Consider the following 23,740-nt stretch of genomic DNA (forward strand, 5'->3'; position numbering starts at 1 on the left):
GCATATACATTACATGTTACATACAGTGTTCTGGAATAAAATAACTTGGCTTAAGATCATTTAGTGGTGTGTGGGAGAGATACAGTACATGCATACAAATGACAGCTCACTGTATGTATCTAACACAGCTCGAGTTGTCCTGCCTCAGTAAACAGGTCTCTTATCTAATAGTGGACTGTTCTTTCAAAGCTGGTTTTTCTATTAGACTAGTCATGCAGTACTTAAATCCTTTTTGTGCAACCCACTTTCACTTCTTTTCATACACAATACAGTGCTCTCTGATCCTCTCCATCATTCTACCCACTGACATTATATAACATCAAATCAGATCATATCTAAAAAGAATCATACTCAATACCTCTATTTTATGCCTATTTTCTATGACTTCATCAAATAAATTTGTTTTAAACACTACACACATGGTGTTTCTACTGGAAAATGAGCATCTGAATTGCTTTTATTTTCAATTGATTGGGTTTTATTTATTCACAGTGCATTTTATTCAGAAGGATATGCTCTCATGGCTCTTTAACAACAAAAAAAGACATCTTTTTAAAAGTTATATTTTTGCAGGCATGCATCCTTTGGTTTATCTGTTGATGAAAACGTCCATAGGGCTTTGACAAGATTTCTTCCATCTTTGCTGGCATAAAAGTACAGCAATTACAGTAACACTTTTCAAGCTTTTGCTTTGCTGAATGTGCCAAAGCGGCCCCCATGATTTACTCTAAGCGCAGGGAATATTTCTTTCACTGCTGTATACAAGTCGTCAAAATCCCGGCTTACTGTGATGTCCTAGAGAAAGTGATACACAGAGGAACTAGTGAATAAGAGAACACTTGGAAAAAATGTCAAGGACCTAAGACGTGTGACTTACTGAAAAGTCTAAAGTCTCCAAGGCTGAATCTGGGTTGTCCTGTACAGATTTAAGGATCCCATAGCATCCAGCATTCAGGATGGGGTTCCTACCAATCTGGTTACACACAGTACACAAGAAAAAACAGCAAAAATTGTTATGTTCTGGATAGGCAAGTGATGAAGAACCTTCCTATTATTGACTTTAAAAAATATTTCTACCCTTCATATCATCATATCTCCTCAGTGAAGCTATGTACAAAAAATAGTTCATCATGTTTTCTTATTCTGGTGGAGATTTAAATGCCAAAATCGGTACACTTCTCACATCTGTTCAGCTCCCGTGAAGTTAGTCAATTAACTTAGCCAAGTCCAGCCAAGAGCACTTATGAAATTCAATAATTAACTAGTTGAATGCAATTTTTTTTGTAAAAATGATAATTAGCTGTTTATATGGGTTCTGGGAAGGAACCAATAACTTCCTGGAGTCTTTGCTGTTATACCGCTTAATGCCAAGAAAGCTGTACTTGTAATTCCCATAAAACTGGAAACTGTTTTTCCTTACGCTTTAGTTTTTCTACAGATTAAACAAACTACAACACGTCAGACAGTGTTAGGCAGACTGTGTAATCACAGAGCCACTATTTTTCAGTGTTTATACTCCACTAAACTAACCAGCTGGTAGAGGTAGACATTCATTTATATCTATGGTATGTCCCCAAATGCCAGCTTATTCCTTTATTCCTGGGATGGTTTTGGTCTATTATTATTTTAATTCAAAATTTGCATTATGTAATTCTCCAGAGTCAATCTAAACAATATACAAGGAAAAATACAGCTGAAATAATAGAAGCAGATACAAATTCACCTTCTTAACACCACACACACACACACACACACACACACACACACACACACGCACACACACACACACACACGCACACACACACACACGCGCGCGCGCGCGCGCACACACACACACACACACACACGCACACACACACACACACACGCGCGCGCGCGCGCGCACACACACACACACACACACACACACACACACACACACACACACTGTTGTGATATTTTGATACCATGGTAGCATTTACAGGATATTGTTTTATAGTGATATTATACAGGAAAACTGTTACTCAATAAGGCCCATTTACTAGTTGTTTTTCTCTTTCTCTGTGACCCAAGAATTAATGTGTAAGAATCACAGGATGGTACCTCAAGATTGAAAACACCACAGAGATCACTCCCTTACTCCCATCTTCCCTTCTTTATCTCTTAGAACAAGGCTTGTTAAAGGCCAGGTGGTTTGTTTCAGAATTCACTAATGAAAGAACTCTGTATTCTATGTCTAGGAGTGTATTTTGCTGGGATAATCATAAATTGTAGTTGAACTGATAAACTATACAAAGGATACTTCTTTGCTCAGAGGGCAGGAAGACGTTTCCTTATTTGGTCTGTACCGGTTTGAACTGAGAATCTGCTGACACACGAACCTTTTTCCTCTATATAAACTGTTGCCTGATGAATAAACCTTTGAGTTGATTTTGGGAAAGCAACCTGAACAGTCTCTGTATCATTTTGTTCTCCTAACTGCTCCCGACGTCGTAACTAACCCAGCTGAACGGCATACCTGAGTGTTACTTTGAATAATTTTGAATCTTATACAGCATTTCAAATAATGAAGTCAGTATAGGTGCAAACACAATTCCAAAATGAAAATGTTAACAGAAACAAAATAAAACAGAGAGCAAAAAATGTAATGAAATGTAAAAATGTCATAAACTCATATTTTATTCACAGTAGAAGATAGAAAACAATTCAAATGCTTAAACCAAGACATTTTACTATTTCATGAAGAATATTATGCCATTTTAAATTCAGCAACACGTCTCCAAAGAGGAGTAAAAAAAGGCTAAAAAAATAGCTTACTAGAAAGAAACATCTGGAAAAACTGAGTACAGGTCAGGAAAATGATTAGGTATGAAAAGAGTATCTTAGAGCAGCACTGCCTTTAAAAACAGACAGGGTGTCTATCAGGGAAACTGAACTAAGGAACACTTCCAGAATTCTGTGACCACAGTTCGCCGTGCCATCCACAAATGCAGGTTAAAGCTCTGTGATGCAAAGATATGTGAACATTATCCAGAAATGCCATCTTCTGTCAGCCAAAGCTAATTTAAAATGGACCGAGGCAAAGTGGAAAACTGTTCTGTGGTTAGACAAGTCAAAATTTGAAACTCGTTGTGGAAATCATGGGCCCTGCATCCTCCAGATTAAAGAGGAGAGGGACTGTCTGACTTATTATCAAAACTTAGTTTAAAATCCTGCATACCTCTGATGGTATGGGGGTATATCAATGCCTATGGAAATTGCAGCTCGTGCCTCTGGAAAGGAATCATCATGACTGAAACAGATTTTATATATTGGGCAAAATATGCTGTCATCCAAACAACATCTTTTTAAAGAAGGTCTGAAAAAGACAATGCTAAAAACAATATACTGCAGCTATCAAAACAATTGCTTCTTAGAAAGAGAGTACAAGTGCTTAAATGTCCTGCCGGCAGCACAGACTTTTCACCGCCTGAAAGCATTATAAGCTGAAAAAATAAAAAACAATGACAAAGACCACCCAGGACTACTATTTCAGCTATATTCACAATTGGGTTAGTGTGCTATCATATTACAGTTTTTCTCGATTGCTTAAACACTATAACCAGGCCTCTAAACTAAAATTTCAAAACCGTAACGCTATTGTTCAAAAAGCTCACTCATTTCCCTGAACTATAAACACTATTCCCTGCTTTGACACATGACTCAAATTTGGTGAACTGTTACTGCAAAACTCTACACACAAATCCCTACATTTTACAGTGCTTACACCATGTAGTCATTTAGAAAGCACTAGCATGCAATAATGTTAACTTAAGTCAGCATAGCTTGAGCTCAATTAGCACACAATTAACCAGGTGGAAACACTAGGAGTCAAAATTTAGCACACACCAATCAGAACCTGCGATGGATAGATAAAAGGGCCAAAGTCAGCTCATTCAGGTTTGAAACAATGGATCCAAAGAGATGCAAAGGAAGAGGACGTGGTGGAGAAAGAGGACATGGTGAAAGAGGAGGACGTGGTGGAAGAGGAGGAGGACGTGGTGAAGGAGGAGGACGTGGTGGAGGAAGAGGACATGGTGAAAGAGGAGGACGTGGTGAAAGAGGAGGAGGAGGTGGTCTAGGACAACAGGGAGGAGGGAGAGGTGGAGGAGGACGTGGTGAAGGAGGTGGAGAACGACGGCGACAAGGAAGGGGAAGAGCAAGGGCAACAAGACAGTCAGTCTCGGATGAAATTCGAGCCACTTTAGTTGACCATGTCCTTGTCCATGGGATGACTATGAGGGAGGCTGGGCAACGAGTACAACCAAATTTGAGTCGCTTCACTGTTGCCTCCATCATCAGAACCTTCAGGGAGGAAAACAGGTAGGTGTACTTGCAGTAAGACTGGTACAGTAACGTTTAAGTTACTGAACTTATGTGTCTTGAGTTTCAGTATGTTTCCATTATTTGCCTGTAAAATGAATGTGTGACAGTTACAGTAATGAGTGCTTCTATTTTTGTAGGACACAGAGACGACCACCTGGTGGAGGCAGGTTAAGGCTTTTGTCGGAGGAGCAAGAGAGGGAACTTGTAAACATGGTAATTGCAAATAATGTAATCCGCCTGCAAGAGATTCAAAGGAGAGTGATTGAGGATGATCATCTTTTTCGAGGCATACATGCCATCAGCCTCTCCACAATTGACCGCATCCTCCGAAAGAATCAATTCCGGATGAAACAGGCATACCGAGTCCCTTTCGAACGAAACTCTGACAGAGTGAAAAACCAACGTGTGGAATATGTTCAGGTATGAGTTTTGATACTGTATAAAGTATTGTGTACCATCACAGCATGGCAGTTTATGCTGCCATTTCAGCACTCTTGAACTGTGGTTCAGGGTACCGATTGACTCTACTGTGTTATGTGTTTTGCAGAGAATCTTTGAGATTGAAGGACGGCCTGTTCCCCATGAAATAATCTTTGTGGATGAGGCAGGTTTTAACCTGACCAAAAGAAGGAAAAGGGGGAGGAACATAATTGGCCATCGGGCTATTGTAAATGTCCCTGATCAGCGTGGGGGGAATGTCACTATGTGCGCAGCCATCAGCCAACGAGGGGTACTCCACCGCCATGCCGTACTAGGACCCTATAACACTATGCTTCTCCTTGCTTTTCTTGATGGTTTAAGACAACATATGTTCCAGCTGGACTACAGGGAACCAGCACAGCCAGAGCAGCCTCACTACGTTGTTGTGTGGGATAACGTCAGCTTCCATCGCGCTGCTCTGGTTCGTGACTGGTTTACCAATAACCCAAGGTTTTCTAATATCGTTCTGCCTGCATACTCTCCCTTTCTAAACTCGATAGAGGAGTTATTTTCGGCATGGCGGTGGAAAGTGACCGAGAACCTTATGTCCATGTTCACCTCCTTCAGGCCATGGAAGAGGCCTGCCTAGACATATCAAGTTTTTCCTTATGCTACCTTAATTCTTGCATGCCAGGGGTGGATCAGGCATGCAAGAGGATTTTACCCCCGCTGCCTGGCTGGGGCCAATATAGCCTGTGATGTGGATGAGATTCTCTGGCCTGACCCAGACCAAAGACAAGATGCTGAGGTGGGATAATGTTTCTGGTGTGTGTTGTACTGTATAGTACATGAATGACAATGTGCCACTGTACATACATTGGTTGCGTCTTTTGTGTTTATCATGTGACAAGGGTTTTGAAGGGGAGAACCATAAGCAACCTATTTGTTTTGGAACTATTGTTTTGAATTAATTGTACCAGTGTGCAAAACTCTGTTGTAGTGTGTGTGTTTTTGAGGGCTTGTGTTTGATGTCTGTGGGCAAAGTTTGGTTTTTCAGCAGGAGTGAATAGTTTTGGGTGTAGAGCTTCATTTTGACCTGGAAATAGGATGTTTGGGAAATTGAGTGAGATGTTATGGATTTGTGTTTACTGTTGTGAGGATATGAGGCGTAGTTTCAGGAAATGTGTTTTAGCAATCGAGAAAAACTGTAAAAGAAGCAACTGCTGCTATTGTTGCTTAGTCTGAGTTTCTCACAATGATTTTATTATTTTATTGTGAACCTTTATGCTTTCAAACAAAGTATAATTTGTTTCAGGAATATTTGGATGCTTCGCATATCAAAGAATTTTCAATTGATTAATCTTCAAAGATTGTTCATTAGTTTGCGTACATTTTAAAACTTGCATATGCTATGAAAGATTTCGAACACAGGAGCGCACAAGCAGTCAGTATCCGATTGGCAGAATTTAACTCAATTTAGCATGTTCTCTATAACTTTTTCAGTCAGCTGAGCTGAGCACCTGACAATTCAGCTTGAGCATTTACATTAAAATGAAGTACACTGATCCATTTATTTATCCTATTTTATCCACTGATGCCCCCGATTGCTCGTGAAGCTAGAACCAATCTCTTTTCAGCAGCTTACATTCAGGGATTTGATTGTCTTGTTTACTTTGAGGCCCATGGCGAGGTGGATCGCTCCTTCAGGGGGTATTCGGTTGTTACTGTGGCGAGAAACAAAAGCAGAAAACAAGAGTGTGTGGGAAGCAATCATAAAGTGTTACTTTTTTTAATGGCATTATTCATCCAAGTGAATTTGTAAAGCAAGCTCTGTTTTACTAAAAAAGTTAAGCAAACGGCAGAGGAAACTGGATTATTTGATTTCTTTCTTTAAGAAAAAGGGTAATCACCATTTAAGATCGATTAGAATCAGTCTGGAAGAGTAGTTTGAACTCGCCAGGAAGTTTATAAACAATGTGAAAGATAAGATTGTGAATTCTAATTTGTGAAAATGATCGTGGCTTGAGCTCTCAATTTCTACTCACTAATCTGATCATTCGATAGTAACACAACAAAGACACATACCTGATATTTAACTCTTCTAAAACATTGTTCTCTTTAAGAGCCTGTCCTAAAGCACTGGCTCCTTCTTTCCCAAAGCCATTAAATGACAGATCCAGTATTCTAAGAAAAACATTTTCCTGAAACACACAAAAGAATGTATCAATACTTAAAGGGACAACTTGAACAAGTTCTCTAACAAGATTAAATCTCAACAAAAGAAATATCTTACTTTAAAAATGACAGTGAAGTATAGATTCTGAATTAAAAATCCCTGCCAGGGTGTGAATCAATCACACCTGCCAGTGATCAGGGTCCACTTGGCCATGTTGGTCAATAAGATAGGGAAAGGAAAACTACTGTATAGCTTCTCTTGCAGTGAGATGCTTGATGAATACCTGCCTGGGGGGCTGCTTCACAAAGCAGGATAAGGGAGTCAGCCAAGATATGAGATGTCGTCTGCAATTAGCAATTACCATATTATTAATCTTAATAGGTTTTGATGTCAGTGTAGCATCATTATGATGTTGTTATAATTCTTTTACCAGATAAGTATCCCTGGTTTGGGAGTTTCCACTCCACTTAGTCAAAATTTCAGTCATTATCAATTCAGATAAACAGATCGCTTTATGTATAAATATTGTCAAAGGTGGGTGGCCAAAGGTACAGTTCACAAACGTTTTTTTTTTTTGTACTTTCCTTTTATTGGATTCCCAATTTTTCAGTTCAAGGCCATTTTAAAGAGGGACTTACTTTCATGTTTTGTGTTTTTTTTGTTTTTTTTTTTACTGGTTTCATTGGTTACAAATGCAGATATGAGGAAGTTATATAAAGCCTTTCATAGCTTTAGGGGAAGTTGTGCAAAATCTGATGTAACTGGGATGTGGAGTTAGAAAATGGAGGGTTACTAGATTCAAGTATACATTTTTTGGTTATGCACATGAAGTTAAATATTTTTACTTGACTGGTAAATTATTTATGCCTAACACCAGATGTGATATTTTTAGCCACTTTCATTTGACATACCGCTATTTTAACTTAGGATAATTTGTTATTTGATGGCTTCAACTAATCAATGTACTTTAGTCTTATTTTTCACTGTACCATTAGATCTTCTTTGTCTTGCATAAGGTCAGAAAGCTAATCTAGGATTTACACATTCATGTCCAAGTGTATTACCCCAAGACCATTGGCCAGCATTACTGCTCCTTTTTGTCGAATGCAATTCCATGCCAGGTTTAGCGATCTCAGCCCGGTGTTCTCAGACAGAGCATCTCCCATGTGTTCCCCTTGTGAAAATAGAAAATGAACATAAGAATAATTCAGAGCAATTTGATAAAATAAATAGTTGCATTATTGCATTTTTAAAACAATGAAATGTACTCATCCTCATATAAAGGCTTGTTTAGAAATAGTGAGTCTGTTTATTCATTATTCATGAATAATTATAATGTGTATCTAATGTAATATATTGTATCATCTCCACTATATTCCCTTAACGCTTTACTGAGTGACGACTATAGAGGTAACTATCTTGGACAAAAATATATACCCCTCATCATGTCACTGACATTTTCCATAAATATAAAAAACTGCATGACACTCGGTGGTTCATAATCACTCAAGATAATGTGCTCAGCTGGAAAAGCCATAATGCCATAGCATGAATGTCAGTGTGTTTGACTGGTACACTTTTGGTACATGCTAGAGTGCGCTTAAAACACATAAAAATGTACTTTGACATATCAGCAGAAGCATTGAGGAATACAGGATAGAGCATGTGGGGATGAATCATAGCGATAAGATATGGTGGTGTCCTCTTTCCCTCATGTAGATTTATTTTCAATTATCTATATCAGATGCTCAGTGCTCTGGTCTGCCATTCTTCCACAAGGTGCCTGTCACAAAGCTCATCCGCATGATAATTGAAAGAGGTTTTAATGAAGGCGAAATGTGCTTGACCTTTGAATGCCACAATCTGCTGCTGCATGCTGTCTTATGACTGCTTGGAGATAAGGCTGCACCATTATGGCAAAATCTTTTATGACAGCAGAACCCCTCTCCCACCCCCCTTCTGCTTACATGCTTACATACAGTTTAGTCCTAATGTTAAATAAATCTGCAGTAATAGTCACTTCACAGGCCTTTATTGTACATTAATTATAAATGGAAAAGAGAGCAAAAATAGCATATACGATGACTTCAGCAGCTATTGGCATATTGAAAATAATCATTGATGGTATCCAACCAATTTATGGGTGGGCTGATACAAAGGCCGATATTACTACTTGCTGATCTACAGATATCAGTATTTATAACGTGTGATTAAAAAAAAGTAAGTAAGTAGTGGGAGAAACATTCTTTAGCCATGTTATGAGTATTGGCATTACATAGTTTGTCCAACAGAGGGCACTCTAGACAAATAACTATAGATAACAAATGCTAGGAAATCTGTTTATGTTTTGTGTGCCTGAAAGAAAAACGAATACTGGCTAATATGTATATACAATTTTCTGTATTGTTATCTCTTGGCCTTAAAAATCCTATATCAATTTTGTTCTACTCATTTATGTACAGATAAAAAAGAAAAGTAAACACAGAATAACGTTGATTTTAGGCAATAAAATCCTTAAATAAATTATTTTGCTTGTCTTTAAAAACTATCTTCAAAAGATGGAAAGGGAAACTATGCACCAATGAGTGTATTTAAATAGTTGTGTGCCTTATATTTTCAATGGTTTTATCTACACTGTAAGTGAAATTACAGGACAATTATATAGGAAATTATAGTAGTCTACACTAATATTTTGGACTGTGCTCTCCAGTTTGCCCAGTTAACCCTTTAATCCTATCTGGCTAACCAAAATTAAAACTAGCAGCTACACCTTAGGCCAACATTAGTAATGGATCTTGTCTGTGCCTTCTAATCTCTGCTGCTGGTTTCTCGTGGAAATCAGGAAATCAGAGGGCAGATTTTTTTAAAGGCCCAAATTAAGATGAAAAGCAAAGAAAAAGAATTTACATCCTATTCTCCACACTGCCTTAAGGTCTTTTGCGATTTATTGATGCAACATATAATTTCTAGGTCCTGAAGTTCAGTTATCTGGTGCTGTTAATGGAAAATATGTGAAAAACTGTATCTCTTGCACAAATCTTTAATATCATCTTAATAAAAACTGGAGTCATGGGTACTGTTTCAATCTTTGAAAGGCTACAGCCTTATAGAAACTACGAGACCTTTACAAAACTAATTACTTTGCTACCTGCACTCTCCCCCAGAGCATTGTAGCTGAGGTCGAGGTGCTGTAGTTTGGTGTTGGTGATCAGCGCTGGGCAGAGGTGTTCAGTGGACCGGTCTGTGAAATGGTTTCCTGACAGAATGAGTCTCACCAGGGTGCTGTTCTCTTTAAGCATACCAGCTATGGCTTTGGCTCCATAAACCTCTAGATTGTTATTGGACAGGTCCACCTCTGGGATTGACACACAAATTGAAACATCATGCAAGGTGAAAAGAGACCAATAAAAGTGGCAAGTAAACTAAACACAAGAAGGTTCCAAAAAGACCAAATAGCACTCTCAAAATGTTTTTGAGCATTTGGTAATTGTCATTATTGCAGTACAGTATTTCACAAAAAAAGATGAATCATTTCCTCTGCTTTATTTTTTCTGAATTTCACATATTTCTCACATACTGTCTCTATTTTTGGAGTAAATTTCCTTTGGGAGGAGGTAGAGGAAAATTCAGTTTAAATGCGATAGGTTTAGCTGGGGAGTGCATTTGATAAAGCTTTTGAATCTGAAAAATAAATCACTGTTTTTAGATACTGTCTTCTCACTACTATAGCAATGTGTCTGAAATGACCTTCCTAGCTATTGCATACTATTTAAGTTAATCAACTAATTTTTAAATTAAAAATGAATTAAGTTGGATTTTTTGATGGCTTATCACCATCTGAAAACACAAAACACAAAAGTAACTGAGAAATGATGCATTTAGTATATAGTGACAATGTGCATTTCAACTGCAGCAAATCAACTGGACCAGCAATTTGGTTCACGATTACAGGCGTTCCTATCCCCCCCGAAACTGAATTATAACTACTTCTCCTGATCCCTAATATTTTATCTAGCACCAGCAGCAGCTGCAACATGCTTTAGCTTTTACTGAAACAGACTGGATAGACTGCTCTAATGATGAATCCCAATAAGCTAGTTTTCTTCAAGCACCACCCTTAGGTCAACATTTGTGTCTCTCAGTAAAACATTTTGTAAGTGTGCACATTTACAGACATTCACGCTGACCTCCACCATTATCTTGTATTCAGTGATACCTTCACTTTCTATAAGTCATAAGGTCAAACGTTCTGTTTAAACCAGTTTTATACTTACAACAATTCTGCCAGCCTCAACAGAAAAAGATTATCTTTATCGTTCACATAAACATGATAGAGTGGTCAATGGAGCTTGATAGCCTGCTGATGATAACAGCATGGTATCACTGGCTTCAGTGTTTTTCAGTAAACATGACTCATTTACTTTTCATATCCATCTAAAGATTAATTGGGCTTGTTTTTTGTTTTAATCTTGTGAACACATGACTATTAAACCTCCAATCTATAGTACATCCATGTAGTCCTGCTCCCATTCATTCCAGGCCTGGAGAAGGTCCTTAGGAAGGTTGGGGTCATCCCAGTCAGTCCGTGAAGCCCACATCTGCTGAACGATAATCTTAGCTCTTGTGGTGTATGGCACAATGTAGCCAAGTCAGTCGTACTGACTCGCTAAAACCTTGTAGACTGTGCGCAGGGTCACTCGAGGATGGTCAAGAGTGTGGAGCTTGTAGTACAGCCTGTCTGATGAGCAGTGCCAATGGAGCCCCAGTGCAGCTTCTTTCTGATCAGGTTTGCCATGTGTGATCCAGAGCTCAGCGCTGTCTGATCTAAGCTCTGGGGGCAGGTGGCTGATGATTGAGGGCTGGTTACTGGCCCATTGTCTTAACTCAAAACCTCCATCAGCCAGAAGCTTCTGTAGTTTCTCCACAAGTACTTTAGCTTCTACCTCTGTCGCCAAGCTCCGGAGGCAGTTGTCGACATAGAATGATTACATCACAGTCTCACGGACGTCTTCCCCAAAGATAGCGCAGCAGGGGCTACATGTGGTGCCGAAAGGGAGTACTCTCCACTCCTATACAAAAGGGGGGTCGTCACGTTTACAGTCCCGCCAGAGGAATCGGAGGAGTGGCTGGTCTTCTTTTAGTAGGCGGACCTGATGGAACATCCTACGGATTTTGCTGCTGAAGGCGACGGGGTGCTGTCGAAACCTCAAAAGCACTGCCAGGAGGGTTGGCCCCAAAGTAGGTCCAGGGAGGAGATGGTCATTGAGGCTCTGCCCCTGGAACTGGAATGAGCAATTGAACACAACTCGATTCTTGCCGTTATGCTGCACCATTTGGTGTGGGATATACCAGCTAGCAGGAGTGTTGTCAGCTCCAGGCTCAAGCTTGACAACAAAACCTTCACGTTGTAGTCTCTGAATCTCAGTTGTGTAGCAAAGGACCTTCTCTGATGACTTTAACAACCTCCGCTCTGCCCCTTTAACCCTAACTGCTGCGCAGTGGTCCTGAGAAGGATGGTCCGCTCAGACCCGTCATCCAAGACAGCATAAGTCTCTAGGACTCGATCGCCATTCCTCAGTAAAACTGATTTTCAATAGGACTTTACATCCTCCTAGTGGTTTGTCAATGTACAACTCTTCCTCTCCAACTCGTGTAGTACCTGAGCCTGTTGTTGCAGAAGAGGCCTGGGCGGCTTGCACATTTTTAGTGGACCTGTCATTGAGTTTGTGGAGGACAAGGAGATGTTGTTGGTTGCATGTCTTACAGCGCATCTTTAGATCGCATTCTGCAGCATGGTGGGTCCTCCCACAGCACCAGCACCGGTTGTTACTCTTGATCCAGTGATGCCTTTGTGCTTTGTGTAGCTGTCTGAAATTTGAGCAGTTGTTTAAAGAGTGATCGACGCTGTTGCAATAAGGACAATACTTCTTCCCATTGTGTTTGGCTGCTGCCACTGTTGGAGCGGCACCAGATTCTTGGGGCTCAGTGTTCAACAGTATTGTGGTTGTCTTACCGGTGAACTTCCTCCTGTCCTCTGCCATCAGAAACGTTGCTCTCTTTGAGCTGAACCATGCCATGTCGACTTGCACCTGCAGCTCATATTCAAGCCAGTGTGAGAAGTCAGTCAGTGTAGGAATGGGGATGGTTTGAAGATGAATATATCGACGGAAGCTGGACCTCAAATCATGCGGCAGTTTTTCAAGCAACCTTGACACGTGGGACCCAAATTCCAGCTCCACAATTCCTTTCCTTCCTAATTGTGCAAGCATGCTGACCAGGGAGCCTACCTTTAGTGCAAACATCCTGAAGGTCTTGGTATCTCCTGACATAACAGGTGGCCCGTCCATTAACTCTGCTATACGCTGGAGTGCTAGTTGATGCGGCTGTCCATACTCCTGGTTGAGGGCATCCATTGTGTTGGTATAAGTGTGCCTAGAATGGCTATAGGAGTCAGCAATAAGCAGGGCCTCCTCCAGCTTAAGATGGTCTACCAGTATTTGGAATTTAAACTGTTCTGTTGCGTCGGCTGGGAGGATATTTTTTTCCAATGCGATCCTCAGCCTTGCAAACTCTTGAGGATTTGGGTGTACAAAATATGGGATTGTAGGTGCTGACCCCCTATAATAGCGCTCCTGACCCCCCACCGGGCTCGGCTGTCGGGATCTAGAGTACGAATAGTACTCCGAGTGCGCGGGTCTTGGAGGGGCCTGGTAATGCGACCCATACTCTCGATGGGGGCAATCCCAACCTCCAGTTGGCAGCTCTGGGAAACGGTAATAATCCCTGTCCAAACTGCGAGGGTGACACGATGATGCTGCATGCTGTTTTCTCTCTGACAAGGTGAAACCCTCAGGTGAGTAATCACAACTTCTTCGTCGAGAGTGCTGGGTGTCCAATACCGATGCTGCCATCCTCTTCGAGGGACGGGTAAGATGTCTGGAATGAACAGCGTACCTTTCGAGAGAATGCCGGCGTGTTGCTATATGTTCTTAAGGGTGCTGACAAGCTGAATCTGGCTGCCTAACAGGTTCCCGCAGAGCCCCCTCATATGGCATTGTCATATCAAGTCCTGGGAGAATGTGTCCCTTAACTCCTTGGATTGAAGCTGCATGCAGTTTCTTGCCACCATCAGACTCTGCTCCACTGTGATGGCCAGGACTGGCCTGCCGATCCAGCTTGGCAGACTGGTCCCTTCGCTTGAACTGTTGAGGAGGTCGTGTATCACATGCACTCTGCAACTGAGTAATAACACTGCTGAGGTGGTTGAGTTGCTCACGTAACTGCTCTGTCTCATTTGTAGCCTGGGGGTGAAGCTGGCCCATTCTCTGGTCACTTTTCTTAGCCAGCTCTGCATTCTACAATCGCAACTGGTCCAATGCTTCCAGCAAGGCTTTCTGCTCGCTTCTCAATCTATTATTCTCCTGCTGCAACATTTCGGTGTCCTCTTCCCATCGATCCCTGATGTCCCATCCAGACTGGAAACTATCCTGAGTGACCAGAGATTCAGACCGAGGAGATCCATGAGCCCCACCAGGCTCCTCCTCATGTCTCCAACGCGGCGGGGGAGTGTGTGCTGATCTGGGAAGTGATGATCTCCCCCGGGGGAGATAGTCACTCCTCGAAGATGGGCAGGAAGAGCCTGGTGTCTCCTGGCGTGCTGTTCTTCCATGCTTTTATTACAGGGATCAGATCCGGCTCCGAGGACCACTTGTTATAGCAGACGCCCTGGACCACTATCTCTGAAATGTGATTCGGTACTGTTACCTGGTAATAAAATCCGGTCAGAGACGGGGAATGATGTCAGAGTGGAAGAACTTTATTTGCCACGAGCCCACATCGAACACACACACTCTCTGGCAAGTAAGGATGTGGTTACTTGCCCGCCTTAGTCCGATTCAACTCAAGTCCATAACTTGCCTGCAGCAGCGTTACTCTCCGACTACACTTTTAATTGCCACAGCAAGGAGAGAATGGGTGAGCATTCTGATTGGCTGTTGGCCCCTGGGGGAATCATGCTCCTCCCATGCAGGTAACGCATGCCCTGGCCCAAGGACTTTTTAACAGAGGCCATAAGAAGATAATTTGTAACATTCACTAAATCTCTTTCTGTACTGTGATGAGCTCTGAAGCCCGACTAAAACTCTTTCAATTAACCATTCCTCAACCGATGATCAGTTAGCTTTTTTACAACTACTCTATTATTTCTGAGAGAATAAGAATGTTGGAGCTTGGCTTATAATTAGCTTTTTAAATAGTGGTTTAACTACTGCCATCTTAAAGGCCCGTGATATGTAGCTTAATAGAGACATATTTAAGATTGAAGCATTAAAGGTTAATGGTAGGACTTCTTTGAACACTCTTGTAGGAATGGAATCTAAAAAAACACATTGATGATTTGGAGGAATTACTGAAGCCAACTCAAATGTTCTTATTTTTTCAATCAATGATGAAGATGTTCTAGCTTTGTGGATTTTTTATTTATTTATTTTTATAGAGCAACAAACTATTTGCTAAATGATGATCTTCTAAATTGGTGAGACAATTTCCACTCCAGCTTACAAGTTATCTCTTTTATGGTGCATTTTTGAGAGTTATACCAGAGAATCAAATACTTGTGATTTGATGCTTTTTCATTTTCTACTGTATCTGGAATCATATACAGTGAAGATGTAAATTTATTAATGAGATAATCAACCTTTGTGGGGGTAAAGTTCAGGTAGCTGGTCTGCAGTATGTTGACACATAGCATTGAAGAAGATAACAATGGAGGAATATTCGTAAACTAGTTACTGCACTTTCAGTAAGACTGTGATGAAATATATTCCCCACTGCGGTGTGATTCATTATTGTAAATTTAAATGTTGTTAGGAACTGATCAGACAAAATGTGGAAATTATCAGACAAATATATAATATGTTATGTAAAAAATACATAAAAACAACATGACATTCCTGAGTTAAAACTTGATTAGCTGTGTTGTCTCTAATATGTGACTGTGTGCATCTGAAGTTGTTTGCACAAGATCTTATTATAAATTGCAACAAAGTAACATGTTCCTACAGGAAATTGAAATTTCTTGCACAGTATAATGATTTGTTCTAACAATGATCTTGTGTATAGGATAAATTTCACCTTATGGGACTTTAAGGCTTTGGGATAATGATATGTAGAGGAACCATATATAGCTGTTCTTCTCTTTAGAGTGTTCTCATGTTCCAAACTGCACATACAAGTAGTGCAATATGAGAAAGAACAGATATAAAAGGGAAACTTGAGATGGTAAGTGTTTTATATTTATTGGCGGAAAATGTTGAATATGTTGATGTTGGGGTCCCACCTTTGCCATTAAGAAGTATAAAGAAAAAAAGAACACAACGTGTTGAGTCCACAGTAAATCACAGTAAAACCACCTGTAATGTAGCAATTTCCTTTTAACATCTCAGCTATAGCAGCTCCACCCATGCCTTCCATCCAATTATCTCGCAGGTTCAGCCGCAGTATTGAAGTGTTGGTTACCAGGGGAACCGCCAGTGCTTTGGTGCCCTGAAAATACACAACCATACCCCCCCAACCCATCCTCAAAGTGAATTTCTTCTGTTTGTTCACAGCAGTATATATTCTTATCTGCATTCCTGTTAAAAGATGTACTCACACAGGTGGGCAGAGAGAGAGGGGGGAATATTAAACCTGTACAAGACAAATGAAGCAGAAGGGAGCGATGTGGAGGCGTAGGTCAGAAATGAAACTCACAGCACATGAAAATTATTGTTTCTAGCATGGCTAATGAGAAAGTTGAGTGCATGAAGCCTTAACTGAGTCGACTTGATGATAAATAGGACAGAATCTGCCTCATCGGGGTATATCACGTTTAAATGCAAGCAAAGTAAATTTCTGTAAGATTTAAAAAGCGTATCAATTTCCTAGACATAAAACAGATAACCTTTGGAAGTCACACTTTTTGATTTTACCCTTTGTGTATGACAGATAAAGACATATTTAAAATCCAATTTAATCTGTCTGAATGATGTTCCTGGTGCTGGAACCTACGGAATGAGCTGGTTGAGGAATGAATTTATCTTTTATAACTTTCATTTACACCATTATAGAGCAGTGCAAGCCTGTAAAAATGTCAAACTGTGCAGCAGCTGAAAGCCCCTGCCTGACCAGTTTCAGTTTTGGAAAGAATGTATTCATCCCTCAGTCGGATATGTAAAACCAAAGAGGTATTTTACACTGATTACTATGAAAAAAAGGACAGTAATTAGTATCGATTACTAGGGATAGATAGGGGTCATAATTGACAAAAATACAATTTTAAATTTTGTTTTGTTGAATGTTTTGTGCTTCTTCTTTTTTTAAATGAGTATATTGTAAGAATAATAAAGAAACCTTAATGATGTGTATATGTATGGAAATGTTAATGTTTAATACTAAATGTAGTGCAAATCTGTTTATTTCAGGTTGTGACACTATAATAATCTTGTCTCTAATGTTTAGCAGGACCATGTAATTAAATAGGTTTTCTCTATCAGCATAGATCAATAGAATGAAAATAGAAGAACAGAAGCTTGTTTTCTTAAGAGGTGAAATAATGGAGTAAGTATTGGTGAGGTCTATATAACAGACTACAGCATCAAAGCTATGTATCCACAAAATGAAAACAACTGACAGGTAAGTCATAACATTGATTATCTTGTTACAAACGGAACTGTCAAATGCTGTCAACAACAAGTACTGTAGACGGGATGCAGGAAAAGCGTAATGGGGCTTTAGGATAAAATGTGACAATTAACAATACCGCTTGCTGCATAAATCAAATGTATGGAGATCATGTAGGAAAAGCAATATTAGTGTTAATGTGTTTTGAGTAGATTTGGTACATGTTTTAAGGTAAAAATCCTGATAGCATATTTTATTATCTCATCTAAAAATCCATTACTGCAACTTTAATGGTCATTACCACTAGCTAAGACAAGAAAAACATCACAGTGAAATGCAAATTGTGCTTTGTTTGATAAGTATCTGTTAGCTGCAAAGAACTTGACCACAAATCTGACCAAGGACGCTTGCAAACTTTGCACATTAGGTTTACAAAATAGTGGAGAGAAGACAAATCAACAATATCTAACTTTAAGGCTGGCTAAAGCTCTTGCTCTTCAAATTAATAAGCAACATCTAAATCATCTACATCATCTACAGCTACATCATCTTGTTCAAAAAATCTAAGCTGCAGTCAGTGCATGGAAATGAAAATGATCTAAACAATGCAATGGTGTTTATTTGTTTGTGTTTTTCTCACCAAGAAGCAATAGCTTACTTTATTAATAAAACTTACAATGTAGCATCACTACTACTGCTACCACAGTGAACTTTTGAAGTTTTGATTGCCTCGGTTGGTTTAAAGTATTTTGTTGGGAGGAGGATCAGCACAATAGGAGACAGATGATTAAGTGTTGGGGATGATCCATTTATGTTCCGTGTCCTTGAAAAAGAACTGAAATCTTTGAATCTCGCTCTGCGCTGGACTTGGACACAGAACTGACTACTAAAGATCTCATGATCATCTATCCTGAAGGAGCCATGTGACTTTGAATTAGTAACACTGAGTAAAAGCCTGGATTAATCTAAAATACTGTTACAAGATTTTGAACATGCCTAGCTGGTACTCACACGCATGTTTTCACATGCATGTGAGGACCTTTGCACAGTTGGTTCATTTCAAATATCCTCCATCAGGTGAAACTGATCTGATGAGTGAGCCAGGGAGAGAAAAGAGAGATATTCTTCCATTCTACACAAAAAGAGAAGGGTTGTGGGGGTTGGCCTGAACCTTCTGTGTCAGTTTTTAATACAGCATGACCGCAGTTTTATAATGGTGTCATCATTTTCTTTGGTACCTAACCCTCAATAGCTTGAAAATCATCTCTTTAAAGTCTGTTTAAAGCCAGAAAGAAATATGTTGAATGATGTGTTGACTTTTTAACACCAGAAAAAAATGTTTTCAGTGACCCTGATAAGGCTAAAAACTGTGAAAAAAATTAGCTGTATTGTCTGCTTTGAAATGTTCCAGGCATAGCTGCTGAGGGTGTAGATTGACAGGTCTAATAAATGAAATGCACTAAGGGAGAAATCATAAAGTGCTGCAAAGACTATATTAAACACAGTGTGGCTGTTTCTCTGGTGCGGTCTGTTTGGAACAAAACTCTAAAACTACTTGAATTTATTAAACTAAATTTTAAATTTCTAACTTCTAACTACTTAGATTACTCAATTATTGAAATAGCCCCCCCCCCCCCCCCCCCCCCTTTTTTTTTTTTTTAAATAAGTTTTGGTTTCAGTCTCCAGTTTAATTTGTGGTTTTTGGGGTAATAACACTCTAACTCTGATATTAATATAGTTTGATTACTGTAAATCCCAAAATTGCACAGAATATAATGAATACAAAGCTGATGGAAAGCAGTTAAAATTTTTACCTTCAGTATACTATTTCTTTTAAATACCTTAAAATCGCAATATCTGATTTTACTGTTTGGGTAGAACTAAATTTCAACACGAAGTAGGGCAGAATGTTGTTAGGTCAGAGGACATCTTTGTATTCCTGGCCACCTGGCAAATGTAAATTCAGCTTTTTCCTCTCTTGGTACTGCTTTTTGGTTCGAGGGAAATGCTGGGCCTCAGTAGTGTCTAGTGGCCAGTTGACTACTTTCTATCACTGAAAATAACAGCCAGCTGCAGCCAAACTACCAGTTTAGTTTTATGCTAACACTTTTTTTCTGGCTCTTTCCTGATTTATTTTCTCTCTCTCTGGGGTTGGGTTTTTTTTTGGCATATTTGTCCGCGTAGATACAAAATGCAGTTTTTATGTGATGCTTATCCAAAACTACCTGGCCCCAAGTGAGAAAATAATTGCCCCATTTATAACCCATGAATAAACTGTGAATAAACTGATTTTTTTGAAAAGCTAAGTCTAATTTCTTTAGCCATACCTTTGCCTAATTACTGCTACACCTGTCAAATCAATAAATCGCTTAAATAGAAAAAACAACAAATCATGCAGTGACTTAAAGAAAGTCAAGAACAGCTGGGAAACAAAATCATTGACATTTATTTGTCCAAAAAGAATTACAAAGCCTTAGAGTGAAAGTCATTATCAACAAATGGAGGAAACTCATTCCATTACATTTAAGTTCACGTGTCTGTCTTGCTCTCAGTCTGTGTGTTACTTCCTGTCTTATTTTGATAGTCTCCTGTGCTGTGTATGCGATGTTCAGTTTTCCTCCTTCCACCTTGTCTCATTAGCTAGATTCTGTTCAGCTGTGTTCTAATCCTAATTACCTGACATGTATATATGATCAGAATCTCCCTTTGTTTTTTGTGGTGTTGTTCCTCATTGTTTTGCCCTCCCTTGCAGTATATTGCCCCTGAAGTCTCATTGATGTGGTTTTACATGTTTTCTGACTTTTGTACCTACTTTCAGTTAAATAAAGCTGCTTTTAGTTTACCCCTTGTGTTTATATGTCCTGCTTTTGGGTCCTACTCCTGCCTGATACACAGCCAGTCTTCACAAAAACCACAGCTGACAAAAATGAAGGTTTTGTAGTGGCCTAGACTTACAGGACTAACAGGAAGAAACCTTTGGCAGAACCCAGCTCCAGGAGGGGTAGGTTTCACAGGTGCACTACAAACTAAGATTAATGGTTTTGCAAGCTACTTGGAATTTAAAGTGAGACTTTTCTAGGGCAGCTGTGGCTACAATGTAGCTTGCTATCGCCAGTGTGTGAATGTGTGTGTGAATGGGTGGATGACTGAATGTAGTGTAAAGCGCTTTGGGGTCCTATGGACTAGAAAAGCGCTATACAAATGCAGGCCATTTACCATTTACCATTTTCTGTATCACAAAAGTGTCTCGCTTTGTACCTGGCTAAATCACTGTGGTAACTTAATTTATTCCTGTACTTAATGTATTTTACAACCAACTGATAGCAACAAAGTGCCTAAAGATAAAATTTAAAATGAGTTCACTGTTTCATTGATTCATTGTGCCTGAGTGATTCATAGGTCAGTACTAAACACAGAAAAAACATTCTTCTGAAAATGGTCAGGTAAAAGGACTGGACTAAAAATGAAAAAGCAGCCAATGTCCAATGAAAGCCTTTGAAAGACGTTCAGAAACCCTGGAGAACTGTTCAAGACCACTTTAAAAATTCTCCCTATCATCATGACATTTAAAGGTTTAAGAGGTGGCCCAATACTTTTTTTTTCATAATACTGTAGATGCGCTTATTAATAACATGTATAAATGTTTTTGTTGGTAATATTATTATTATCATTATTGCATTATTATTACTTATGATACTAACAATAAACATATTTCTTAAAACAATAATAAAATAGGAACATTTAGGGAGAAAAAGAGCTACAGAATAAAGAAATTAATCATCTTCCCCTGCACTATTGACAATCTTTTCTTTTGTCACCAGAAACTCAAACTCCAAAGCCTTCCATGAAAGTATCAGCCTTTTTGTCTTTCTAATAATTTTAAAAATGTTGCCTTATTTTTTACTATACCTGAGGCCCCAGGCCACGATGCATCATAACCAGTGTGCTATTTTGCATATGCTGCAGGAAATAAGAAGCAGGGACCACCCGGAACTTTTTACACGCTGTCACATAGCATGTCTGCCTCGTCAGATCGTATGCCGCCTCCTTACCTGCAACATAAAGACAGCACTCTGTCTCAGTCGTTCACGCTCCGTACCTTTTGTGTAAAAAGGAGTGATATTGCACATTTTCCCATTGAAGGACCTTTTGAGTGGGACATTGAAATATCCCTTGTTGTTGATTTTGCCCTGTCAGGAAAGCTCATTCATACCAGATGGTTTTCATTTCTGGTGAAAAGGAAGCCTGACACAAAGACAGATGAAATCATTAACATGCAGAATAGGACTCCACATATGTGGGTGGGTGCATGTAGGAGTGTCTTTTTTTTTTTTAAAGTCATTTGGTGTTTGAGAAAATGGAAAGGCAGATAGGAAAAAAACAGATGGGTGACAAAAGGGCTTTGCCTTATCTTAGATGGTGTGAACAAGAGCAAATTAAGACTTGCTATCAAAACATGATAAAATATTGTAACATTCCCACCCAATTGATCTCCTTTTGGTTGCCAAAATTAAATTATACCTTCGAGCTCCAAATCTGTATCATAGTCCTCATCAGAGCTCAGGCACTCCTGTACTTCAGGCTCCTTTTCTTCGTCTTCCTCGTGTCTTGTGCCTCTGTCTAGCACGTTCCTGTCAGGGCTTGAGTGTTGGTCTTTTGGCCCACGCATATCAACCTCTGTCTGGCTCATTCTTGGCTAGATGGAAAATGAGAAAGTAAGACATCGTGACTCGTCAAACCTGTCTGTTGTACGCTGCCTGTGTGAGCAGAGTTGATTGATTTTACTGCCAGGAGAATAAAACCAATACCTACAGTGTTTAGTTCATCAGTGTGGGCTTGTGTCTTTAAGATCGTATCCTTCTGTTTTTATAATCTTTGAAAGTACTTCCCTATCCTCCCACTCCATTCTTCCCACCTCTCTTTAACCTCTTCAACCACAAGCTATTTTTGCTCCCTTTCACTCCTTTTATTTCTAAGCTTATGGTACATTCACATATGTCTCAGTCAGTGATGCTTTATATTGTTATTTCCAGAATACATAAGTAGAATTAGTTAGCATAGCAGAACAGGTCCTGCACATGTTCGGGCACAGCTCTGATAGTGAATTTCTCATACAGTGGGACCCAAAAGTGTAATTAAAACACAAGGACATGACTTTGAGGCCCCTTCTTTTAAATACATTCATGTGAGTACACAGGTCAAAAGAGCAGTTTATAAAAGGAAGCAGCAGGTCTTTAGTCTGTACGTTTGAGGCTGTGTTTCCTTGCCCAGGGCAAGGAAAGTGCTTAGACGTGCCTAGAGATTTGGTTAAGATCTCAATTTCTAAAACCTATTATGCTCTTTTATGCTCTTACAGGTCTATAACATGCTTTCAGTTCTCACCCAAAGTCCGTCTCCTATATCTTATTTAATCTCGAGCTTTTTGAAATTCTGCCTTTGAACAGTCTCAAGAATCTAATCTTACCTACCTGGTCGTTCACACTTCCCTTGCTCAAGAGTTTGCAAACTTGGCTGCATAGTCGGTTTCCTACCTCCCCCAGCTGCAGCTTCCCACTTTCTGTTTCTGCGTCATCGTCTTCCAGCACAGACGGCAGCAGCACCTGCTTGGCCAACTTCTTCCCATGAAGCATGACACTGATAATAGCTGTAATATTGATACTAAGACAACTATTTTGCTACCTTTATGCAGAAATTCCTTAGTAATTTCTTTCTTTTTTCCTTCTGTCCTTTTTTTGTGCTTTTAGATCCAAACGGCAAGTAAAATATTTGCGTTGTGAGCTCAATCACTGCACTGAATTTCAGCAGGATTTGGTGCACTATGTCTTCTCGCAACAGAGCTTACTTAAAGGTCTTGGCAAACTCTGCTGTGGTAATTAAAAAGGCTAGGACTTCACTACCTGACTGTAAGTCACCAATCAGAGTTCTTTTGTCATGTTTGGATGGCTTGATTTGTTGACAGGTTGTCATGGCACTCTCAGTACTCTGAGTGCCGACTCTTTCAACCATGACAACCAACATTTACAGGAGGAGGAAAAGGAGGAGGGGGAAGTAAATGGATTGTTTGCTTCATAAACTGAGCACCTCACCCCCGAACTAAAATGCCTCAACCTTAAACACTTTCTACTGGCTGAATAAACCTTT

General features: G+C 39.6%; 2 protein-coding genes across 2 annotated transcripts; one reads left to right on the forward strand and one right to left on the reverse strand.

The window, feature by feature from the left end:
* Positions 1–678: 678 nt before the first annotated feature.
* lrrc74b (leucine rich repeat containing 74B) lies at positions 679–23,229 on the reverse strand. The gene is made up of 10 exons (XM_086312975.1): positions 23,131–23,229; positions 22,121–22,295; positions 21,509–21,651; positions 16,351–16,483; positions 10,089–10,295; positions 8,005–8,114; positions 6,850–6,965; positions 6,410–6,488; positions 878–973; positions 679–795 (listed from the first exon to the last, which is right to left on the reverse strand). Exons 1-10 carry the CDS (start codon positions 23,227–23,229, stop codon positions 679–681), a joined length of 1,275 nt encoding a protein of 424 aa, XP_086169101.1.
* On the forward strand, positions 3,483–5,413 carry LOC147317855 (uncharacterized). Its single transcript, XM_086313034.1, has 4 exons — positions 3,483–3,530; positions 4,109–4,341; positions 4,482–4,764; positions 4,892–5,413. The coding sequence occupies exons 1-4, from the start codon at positions 3,483–3,485 to the stop codon at positions 5,411–5,413; spliced, it is 1,086 nt and encodes a 361-aa protein (XP_086169160.1).
* Positions 23,230–23,740: the final 511 nt, after the last annotated feature.

Source organism: Aulonocara sp. 'chitande type north' Nkhata Bay, linkage group LG12, assembly GCF_057382095.1.
Source record: "Aulonocara sp. 'chitande type north' Nkhata Bay isolate Kocher_YH1m ecotype deep benthic linkage group LG12, A_spYH_male_GT1.1, whole genome shotgun sequence".
Taxonomy (NCBI): domain Eukaryota; kingdom Metazoa; phylum Chordata; class Actinopteri; order Cichliformes; family Cichlidae; genus Aulonocara; species Aulonocara sp. 'chitande type north' Nkhata Bay.

Coding starts and splice junctions, on each gene's coding strand:
- lrrc74b (XM_086312975.1), bottom strand. CDS start 23,229: ATGCTTCATGGGAAGAAGTTGGCCAAGCAGGTGCTGCTGCCGTCTGTG. Junction 22,296..23,130: donor GGAAGCTGCAGCTGGGGGAG/GTAGGAAACCGA, acceptor TTTTCCATCTAG/CCAAGAATGAGCCAGACAGA. Junction 6,489..6,849: donor TTAGAAGAGTTAAATATCAG/GTATGTGTCTTT, acceptor TTCTCGCCACAG/TAACAACCGAATACCCCCTG.
- LOC147317855 (XM_086313034.1), top strand. CDS start 3,483: ATGACAAAGACCACCCAGGACTACTATTTCAGCTATATTCACAATTGG. Junction 4,342..4,481: donor ACCTTCAGGGAGGAAAACAG/GTAGGTGTACTT, acceptor CTATTTTTGTAG/GACACAGAGACGACCACCTG. Junction 4,765..4,891: donor AACGTGTGGAATATGTTCAG/GTATGAGTTTTG, acceptor TGTGTTTTGCAG/AGAATCTTTGAGATTGAAGG.